At 41.3% G+C, this 10,489-nt stretch overlaps 1 protein-coding gene across 1 annotated transcript; it reads left to right on the top strand.

Moving 5' to 3' along the window:
• Positions 1-8,786: 8,786 nt before the first annotated feature.
• LOC308095560 (protein diaphanous homolog 1-like) lies at positions 8,787-10,268 on the top strand (the record flags this gene model as incomplete). Its single annotated transcript, XM_080442615.1, has 1 exon — positions 8,787-10,268. The coding sequence occupies one exon, from the start codon at positions 8,787-8,789 to the stop codon at positions 10,266-10,268; it is 1,482 nt and encodes a 493-aa protein (XP_080298741.1).
• Positions 10,269-10,489: the final 221 nt, after the last annotated feature.

Here is a 10,489-nt window from a genome sequence, read left to right as displayed (position 1 = left end):
CAACATGAGATCATCCGTTGTCTCAAAGCTTTCATGAATAATAAGTATGGACTGAAATCCATGCTGGATTCGGCTGAGTGGATTCCTCTGCTGGTGCGAGCCATCAATCCCAGGATACCCGTCATGACGTTGGACGCCGTCAAGCTGCTCTCCGCCATCTCCATCTTAGATCACTCAGACAACCTTCACAAACGTGTTCTGGAGGCCATAACAGTGGAGGCAGAGAAACGGGCCATTGAGAGGTTTCAGCCTCTTCTGACTGGTACAGGGACGTGCAGAAGGATTTGGAGAGGCAGGGGCTGGAATTTCAAAAGGGCACCTATTGGACTTTTTTTTACAAACAGGTAGGCCATACCATACTTTTAGGCCCGATAACCCGAAAAATCTAAAAATAAAGTATCATAACATGCTTAATGTCCTCAAAGTCACCTACCCAACAAGCTCGAAACTGAGCAGATTGGACCTTCCGTTCCAGAGATAATGGCCAAAACATATTGAAAACGGCCACTTTTGCCGATTTTCGATCGCCGATTTTCGATTGAGTTTTGGCCATTGTCGCCCGTTTTTCTTTAATAACACGGGCTAGGAAGGTCGGACGGCGACGAACTAGATACCTGAGGAAAGTTCACTTTGAGCTGCATCCAACACGTCCACTGCCATCTCTGTCAGCCTTACCGTTAGGCCGCTAGGGGGAGTTGAAATGTATTTTTTGGTTTAAAAGAAGAAAGAAAATCAGTCTGGAGAGGGCACTTTTTTACCAATGGGTAAAAGGGCAGGGGCTCAAGCCCCCTTTCATGTCTATGTGTGCACTATGTGTACACCAAACCTTGCTCGGTAAATAATGACCCGCTATGAAGCATTTATAAACGTTTATAATGCGCGCGTGTAGCGTGCATTATTGTGTTTGCCAGAGATGTCGTATTTTGGTTTGTCTTACAATGGATATACTATTGATCTTACGACGATCGTCTGTCACGACCGTCATGGATGAACTTCAACCTGGTGTTTGCACTTTCTCCATTTATGGCCCTACATCTATAAACGTTCAGATTTCAAATATAAAGTACTTACCTCATGGCCACGGACTTTATAATTATGTACGGTTCATCAACAGTATCCGTTTATTCCGTGTTGTTCAATAAAAAGCATTTTAATCCGATCGACGGCCATTTCTTCATACAGTTACAATGTATCAGAGTGCAATACATCTCCCAACCGCTAGGGTCGCTTAGTTGAAAGCATGGAGAAAATTCGGAGAAAGAGGCCATTGATCGAATTAGAATGTATAGTTATTGTTTTGACAAGGTGTCACCTGAACTACTACAGTACTAGGCTAATGTTAACCTTGCTAGTTATAGTGTTATGTGCACTCTACAGTACGTCTATGTACATTATGTGAAGGCCTGTTATGTGCGCAGTAGGCCTACCTTTTTTTATTTGACAGCTTCAGTTACTAGTTACTTTGTAGATTTTGATTATTATTACAAAACTTACATTAACCACTTCACACCCCATATACATTTCGTCCATTCGAAAATAGCCGATCTACAAGCTCACAGATCTTGTAGATCTGCTATTTTCAAAAGATGTCATACATTTGACAACTTGTGCAATGGGATATTCTGCATAATGAGTAGCCTACTTTCTAGTTTTGGTACTTTAAATACATTTAGATACCAATGTTTTTGCACTTTTACTCAAGTACATTTTTTATTCCGGACATTTACTTCAAACATAGTATTTCTGCATTTTCTACATTGCAGTATTGATACTTTTACTAACGTGAAAAATGGGCATGCTTTTTCCACTGACTGTATGTCCATGTCCAACCACAAGGTTAGTGCCAGGGACCACCATAACATTTTGTGATCTAAAAATGTTTGCAAAAACATTCCACGTTTTTCACATTTTGTCAAAAGTTTTTGAAAATAGCAGATCTACAAGCCCACAATGCGTCATACACTCTCTCATTGGATAATATGTTATCCAATTTATTAATTCAGATCCAAACTATGCCATTAATGTATTGAAAGTATTAAACGTAAAAATGCGATATTTCACAATAGCAGATCCAAACTATGCTAAGTAGGTAGCTACGCTACCGATCGTCCATACTGCCTGTACAAGTACATGTTGACCATAAATAAATAAACTTCCCTCTATTGCCTACATGACGAAAATGTGCTAATATATTTAGGGCTAAATCACCTGTTGTTGTGGGTTCCTTTTGTGGACCTGTAATGTTCATATAATCATCATAACAATAACTTGATATAACATAGGCTACTTGTGGCCACAATTTTGTAAGAACAAATAAAACATTATCAACCTGTAGATTCATGTTACTTGAATGCTGTGATTGGTAAGCTAGGAAGACATAATAGTCTACTATGTGGTCATTAGCCTAAATTACTATCTTCTAGGCCAGTGATTCTGGCTCTTTAATTTTAAGGACCACCGTTTGATATGTACCAGGGCACAGGCCCCAATTTTTTCAGCCAAGGACCCCTTAGCTGACAGAGAGATGAAGCAGGGATACTGATACAAGACCACCAACAGGAGACTCAACCTTTACAGACATATATACATATTCTTTTACAAAGATTTCGTCATTTATTTGAAACCTTGGCAAACATAATTAATCTAAATAAAACATACATGTTTACTTGCTTGCTGTACTAACTTAGTCATTGATCATGGTAGATAAGAAGCTTTGACCCATAGCGTTAGGAGAACTCCTAAACGCGATGCACCAGAGCTGGTAGATTAGCATTAGCATATGGAATGTGGCCAATCAAAACTGTCATAATATGAATAGCCTCATTTACATCGATCAAAACGTATGACAATGTCAACAAATGTTCCTAATGACACTGCTGTGCAATTGATTCTGACGATGGGAAATGACTCAAATCAACGTACAGACACATAGTACCCCCAAAGCTGAGCCACGCACTCTTATTAAATCATGGTCAATATTGCTTAATTTCTACTCAATGTTGAACTGGAGTGAAGATCTGGTCGTGGTTAACGGCGACAGTAGGCCTATATGTGGACTGGAGTGCAGATCACAGGGGCCAGACTTGACGTTGAAGGGTACAGCTCCATCATGGGAATTGTACAATAATAATGAACTTAAGTACATTCCTGTAATTTGTTAGCCCCTTTGTTACTTAGCTCACATAGCTGACAACATGGGTTAAAACACAACACTTAATCTCAAAGTACATTTATTAGCAAAACAACACAAAGACAGCCTCTTGGTCACTGTGAAATGTTATGCAAAAGGACAACGTGTGAATGAATGAATCACACGCTTTCCCGGTTTTCAACATTCACTACCAAATTGTCCCGTTAAAATAATACTTGTTTTGTGTGCTTATATAGATGATTATCTTGTTCTAATCTAATCTGTTGAAAGGTGCAATCACTAAGTGCTCAAATAATTATAAAGTGGAATTATCCAGGGCCTTCCAGTGCCTGAAGTTTGCGGTTATTATTGTGATTATTATTATGTGTGTATTTCCTGCTTATTTAGGATCTTATACCGGAGTGATAGGCCGAGTTATTATACTAGGGGTTGATACATGCTTATATGAAGGTTAATACTGCTTATTTGTTGTAATCCGAAGGTAAATTGTAATCCGAAGGTACAAATATATACAAATTCTAAAAGCCACAGCACAGCAGTGGACTTTACACATGTCACCTGAGTGTCACATGAGGGCATGTTGATTGATTAGGTCAGATGAGGAGCTGGGGTACAGTGGCTACTGTTTAGAACAGTGCTAAAGCCTGTGTTTCCACATTTAAGACAATACACAAGTCACATGATTTAATCACATGAATTAATCAACAGAAGGTTACACCCACATGGGTAGACCAAACCGATATAAATGGAGTGGATGCTCACTATCAGGACAAAGTGCTCTACGCATGCACCAGTGTTACTAGTTACCAGAGTGTTATTGCTGCGTTTGTCATTTTCCATTGCGAGTTCCGAGAGACTGACGGTAAGAATTGAGAGTGTGTTTACACAACAATAAATATATATATATTTCTGATATGGTTTATAGTTGTGTGTATATTTCATGTCAGTAATTTGTCGTTGTGCTGTTGTTTGTGTTTACTTTTTTAGGTTTATAACCTGACTCTAATTGAGTGGTTCCTGACGAGCTGGAGCATTTCACCATCATGGAGATATTCCACGCCCAGAGTGCCATGCTGCACGACCACACTGACGAATACATCCTGGAGCTGTTTGAACAGATGCTGGTGGACATGAACTTGAACAAGGAGAAGCAGCAGCCACTGCGAGCTAAAGACATCACCATTAAGCGAGTGATGGTCTCCCAGTACCTGTACACCTCCAAAGCTGGTCAGAACCAGGGCACCAAGTCAGCCATGGTGTACATCCAGGAGTTGAAGTCCAATATCCGAGACAAACAACTGCTGGGCTGTCTGGAGTCGCTACGAGTCTCACTCAATTCCAACCCTGTCAGCTGGGTGCGGAATTTTGGAGATGAGGGCCTTGCCCTGCTGCTCAGCCTGCTGAGAACACTGCAAGAGGAACGAGTTGAGTACCCCGACATTGGAGTAAAGTGTCAACATGAGATCATCCGTTGTCTCAAAGCTTTCATGAATAATAAGTATGGACTGAAATCCATGCTGGATTCGGCTGAGTGGATTCCTCTGCTGGTGCGAGCCATCAATCCCAGGATACCCGTCATGACGTTGGACGCCGTCAAGCTGCTCTCCGCCATCTCCATCTTAGATCACTCAGACAACCTTCACAAACGTGTTCTGGAGGCCATAACAGTGGAGGCAGAGAAACGGGCCATTGAGAGGTTTCAGCCTCTTCTGACTGGTACAGGGACGTGCAGAAGGATTTGGAGATGCAGGGGCTGGAATTTCAAAAGGGCACCTATTGGACTTTTTTTTACAAACAGGTAGGCCTACCATACTTTTAGGCCCGAAAACCCGAAAAATCTAAAAATAAAGTATCATAACATGCTTAATGTCCTCAAAGTCACCTACCCAACAAGCTCGGAACTGAGCAGATTGGACCTTCCGTTCCAGAGATAATGGCCAAAACATCTTGAAAACGGCCACTTTTGCCGATTTTCAATTGAGTTTTGGCCATTGTCGCCCGTTTTTCTTTAATAACACGGGCTAGGAAGGTCGGACGGCGACGAACTAGATACCTGAGGAAAGTTCACTTTGAGCTGCATCCAACACGTCCACTGCCATCTCTGTCAGCCTTACCGTTAGGCCGCTAGGGGCAGTTGAAATGTCTTTTTTGGTTTAAAAGAAGAAAACAAAATCAGTCTGGAGAGGGCACTTTTTTACCAATGGGTAAAAGGGCAGGGGCTCAAGCCCCCTTTCATGTCTATGTGTGCACTATGTGTACACCAAACCTTGCTCGGTAGCATTTTACAATAATGACCCGCTATAAAGCATTTATAAACGTTTATAATGCGCGCGTGTAGCGTGCATTATTGTGTTTGCCAGAGATGTCGTATTTTGGTTTGTCTTACAATGGATATACTATTGATCTTACGACGATCGTCTGTCACGACCGTCATGGATGAACTTCAACCTGGTGTTTGCACTTTCTCCATTTATGGCCCTACATCTATAAACGTTCAGATTTCAAATATAAAGTACTTACCTCATGGCCACGGATGTTATAATTATGTACGGTTCATCAACAGTATCCGTTTATTCCGTGTTGTTCAATAAAAAGCATTTTAATCCGATCGACGGCCATTTCTTCATACAGTTACAATGTATCAGAGTGCAATACATCTCCCAACCGCTAGGGTCGCTTAGTTGAAAGCATGGAGAAAATTCGGAGAAAGAGGCCATTGATCGAATTAGAATGTATAGTTATTGTTTTGACAAGGTGTCACCTGAACTACTACAGTACCAGGCTAATGTTAACCTTGCTAGTTATAGTGTTATGTGCACTCTACAGTACGTCTATGTACATTATGTGAAGGCCTGTTATGTGCGCAGTAGGCCTACCTTTTTTTATTTGACAGCTTCAGTTACTAGTTACTTTGTAGATTTTGATTATTATTACAAAACTTACATTAACCACTTCACACCCCATATACATTTCGTCCATTCGAAAATAGCCGATCTACAAGCTCACAGATCTTGTAGATCTGCTATTTTCAAAAGATGTCACACATTTGACAACTTGTGCAATGGGATATTCTGCATAATGAGTAGCCTACTTTCTAGTTTTGGTACTTTAAGTACATTTAGATACCAATGTTTTTGCACTTTTACTCAAGTACATTTTTAATTCCGGACATTTACTTCAAACATAGTATTTCTGCATTTTCTACATTGCAGTATTGATACTTTTACTAACGTGAAAAATGGGCATGCTTTTTCCACTGACTGTATGTCTATGTCCAACCACAAGGTTAGTGCCAGGGACCACCATAACATTTGTGGTCTAAAAATGTTTGCAAAAACATTCCACGTTTTTCACATTTTGTCAAAAGTTTTTGAAAATAGAAGATCTACAAGCCCACAATGCGTCATACACTCTCTCATTGGATAATATGTTATCCAATGTATTCATTCAGATCCAAACTATGCCATTAATGTATTGAAAGTATTAAACGTAAAAATGCGATATTTCACAATAGCAGATCCAAACTATGCTAAGTAGGTAGCTACGCTACCGATCGTCCATACTGCCTGTACAAGTACATGTTGACCATAAATAAATAAACTTCCCTCTATTGCCTACATGACGAAAAAGTGCTAATATATTTAGGGCTAAATCACCTGTTGTCGTGGGTTCCTTTTGTGGACCTGTAATGTTCATATAATCATCATAACAATAACTTGATATAACATAGGCTACTTGTGGCCACAATTTTGTAAGAACAAATAAAACATTATCAACCTGTAGATTCATGTTACTTGAATGCTGTGATTGGTAAGCTAGGAAGACATAATAGTCTACTATGTGGTCATTAGCCTAAATGACTATCTAGGCCAGTGATTCTGGCTCTTTAATTTTAAGGACCACCGTTTGATATGTACCAGGGCACAGGCCCCATTTTTTTCAGCCAAGGACCCCTTAGCTGACAGAGAGATGAAGCAGGGACCCCCACTAATACTGATACAAGACCACCAACAGGAGACTCACCCTTTACAGACATATATACATATTCTTTTACAAAGATTTCGTCATTTATTTGAAACCTTGGCAAACATAATTAATCTAAATAAAACATACATGTTTACTTGCTTGCTGTACTAACTTAGTCATTGATCATGGTAGATAAGAAGCTTTGACCCATAGCGTTAGGAGAACTCCTAAACGCGATGCATCAGAGCTGGTAGATTAGCATTATATAATATGATATGAATCATAATATGAATAGCCTCATTTACATCGATCAAAACGTATGACAATGTCAACAAATGTTCCTAATGACACTGCTGTGCAATTGATTCTGACGATGGGAAATGACTCAAATCAACGTACAGACACATAGTACCCCCAAAGCTGAGCCACGCACTCTTATTAAATCATGGTCAATATTGCTTAATTTCTGCTCAATGTTGAACTGGAGTGAAGATCTGGTCGTGGTTAACGGCGACAGTAGGCCTATGTGGACTGGAGTGCAGATCACAGGGGCCAGACTGGACGTTGAAGGGTACAGCTCCATCATGGGAATTGTACAATAATAATGAACTTAAGTACATTCCTGTAATTTGTTAGCCCCTTTGTTACTTAGCTCACATAGCTGACAACATGGGTTAAAACACAACACTTAATCTCAAAGTACATTTCTTAGCAAAACAACACAAAGACAGCTTCTTGGTCACTGTGAAATGTTATGCAAAAGGACAACGTGTGAATGAAAGAATCACACGCTGTCCCGGTTTTCAACATTCACTACCAAATTGTCCCGTTAAAATAATACTTATTTTGTGTGCTTATATAGATGATTATCTTGTTCTAATCTAATCTGTTGAAAGGTGCAATCACTAAGTGCTCAAATAATTATAAAGTGGAATTATCCAGGGCCTTCCAGTGCCTGAAGTTTGCGGTTATTATTGTGATTATTATTATGTGTGTATTTCCTGCTTATTTAGGATCGTATACCGGAGTGATAGGCCGAGTTATTATACTAGGGGTTGATACATGCTTATATGAAGGTTAATACTGCTTATTTGTTGTAATCCGAAGGTAAATTGTAATCCGAAGGTACAAATATATACAAATTCTAAAAGCCACAGCACAGCAGTGGACTTTACACATGTCACCTGAGTGTCACATGAGGGCATGTTGATTGATTAGGTCAGATGAGGAGCTGGGGTACAGTGGCTACTGTTTAGAACAGTGCTAAAGCCTGTGTTTCCACATTTAAGACAATACACAAGTCACATGATTTAATCACATGAATTAATCAACAGAAGGTTACACCCACATGGGTAGACCAAACCGATATAAATGGAGTGGATGCTCACTATCAGGACAAAGTGTTCTACGCATGCACCAGTGTTACTAGTTACCAGAGTGTTATTGCTGCGTTCGTCATTTTCCATTGCGAGTTCCGAGAGACTGACGGTAAGAATTGAGAGTGTGTTTACACAACAATAAATATATATATATTTCTGATATGGTTTATAGTTGTGTGTATATTTCATGTCAGTAATTTGTCGTTGTGCTGTTGTTTGTGTTTACTTTTTTAGGTTTATAACCTGACTCTAATTGAGTGGTTCCTGACGAGCTGGAGCATTTCACCATCATGGAGATATTCCACGCCCAGAGTGCCATGCTGCACGACCACACTGACGAATACATCCTGGAGCTGTTTGAACAGATGCTGGTGGACATGAACTTGAACAAGGAGAAGCAGCAGCCACTGCGAGCTAAAGACATCACCATTAAGCGAGTGATGGTCTCCCAGTACCTGTACACCTCCAAAGCTGGTCAGAACCAGGGCACCAAGTCAGCCATGGTGTACATCCAGGAGTTGAAGTCCAATATCCGAGACAAACAACTGCTGGGCTGTCTGGAGTCGCTACGAGTCTCACTCAATTCCAACCCTGTCAGCTGGGTGCCGAATTTTGGAGATGAGGGCCTTGCCCTGCTGCTCAGCCTGCTGAGGACACTGCAAGAGGAACGAGTTGAGTACCCCGACATTGGAGTAAAGTGTCAACATGAGATCATCCGTTGTCTCAAAGCTTTCATGAATAATAAGTATGGACTGAAATCCATGCTGGATTCGGCTGAGGGGATTCCTCTGCTGGTGCGAGCCATCAACCCCAGGATACCCGTCATGATGTTGGACGCCGTCAAGATGCTCTCCGCCATCTCCATCTTAGATCACTCAGACAACCTTCACAAACGTGTTCTGGAGGCCATAACAGTGGAGGCAGAGAAACGGGACATTGAGAGGTTTCAGCCTCTTCTGACTGGTATGAATACACCAAACATTGCTCTAAAGGCCGGCTGCATTACTCTCATCAATGCTCTGATCTGTCGAGGAGAGGAGCCAGACTTCAGGATCCACATCCGCTCTGAACTGATGAGACTGGGACTCAAAGACCAGCTGACGGAGGTGAGGATGATCGACAATGACAAACTGAGGGTGCAGCTCAATGTGTTTGATGAGCAGGCAGAGGAGGACTCTGAAGAAATCAAAGCATGCCTGAACGACATACAGTTTGAGATGGACGATGTGAGGGAGGTGTTTGAAGTCCTTGTCAACACAGTGAAGGACTCAGAAGCCAAAGGCTACTTCCTGTCCTTGCTACAGCACCTGCTGCTGATCCGCAATGATTATCTGGCCAGGCCTCAGTACTACAAGTTGGTGGACAAGTGTATTGGTCAGATTGTGCTTCACAGAAATGGTGCCGACCCAGACTTCAAGTGCTGCAAACTCAGCCTGGATATTGAGGGCTTGATAGACAACATGGTGAATCAAACCAAGGTGGAGATCAGCGAGGCCAATGCCAAGGAACTGGAGAAGAAGTTAGAGGCGGAGCTGATGGCCCACCACAAGCAGCAGGTGGAGTGGAAGAAGCTGAAGGGAGACTATGAGCAGCATCTGCTGGAGCTCAGCCAGGAGAAGGAACAGCTGGCCTCTACCAAGCAGGACACAGACAGAGAGAACCAGGGACTGCAGCAACAGCTTAGCACGCTGCATGAGCAGATTAAGAAGCTATCTAAAGCAGTGTTTCCCAACCTTTTTGGTGCTGTGATGGCTGACAGCAGCCACACATAGAGACTATAATGTATGGTAACTCTTCCTTTTGGTTTATATATTTATTTTAAGTTGGACATTATTAACAAGTTGAAATGACATAATTTATTGTTTGTTTTTCTGAGTTTATTTGCATTTGATTTGACTGAGTTTTCTTTGAGTTACCAGTGCTGTGGGAGGTTGCTGACTGACATATATGGACATGATGGGCTGGCCAAAGCAATGGGGATCAGCTGCTCCAG

The sequence above is a fragment of the Gymnoscopelus braueri genome (assembly GCF_963280865.1).
Source record: "Gymnoscopelus braueri genome assembly, chromosome: 11".
NCBI lineage: Eukaryota > Metazoa > Chordata > Actinopteri > Myctophiformes > Myctophidae > Gymnoscopelus > Gymnoscopelus braueri.
Note: the sequence above shows the minus strand (reverse complement) of the source record. Positions and strands in the feature narration are given on the sequence as shown.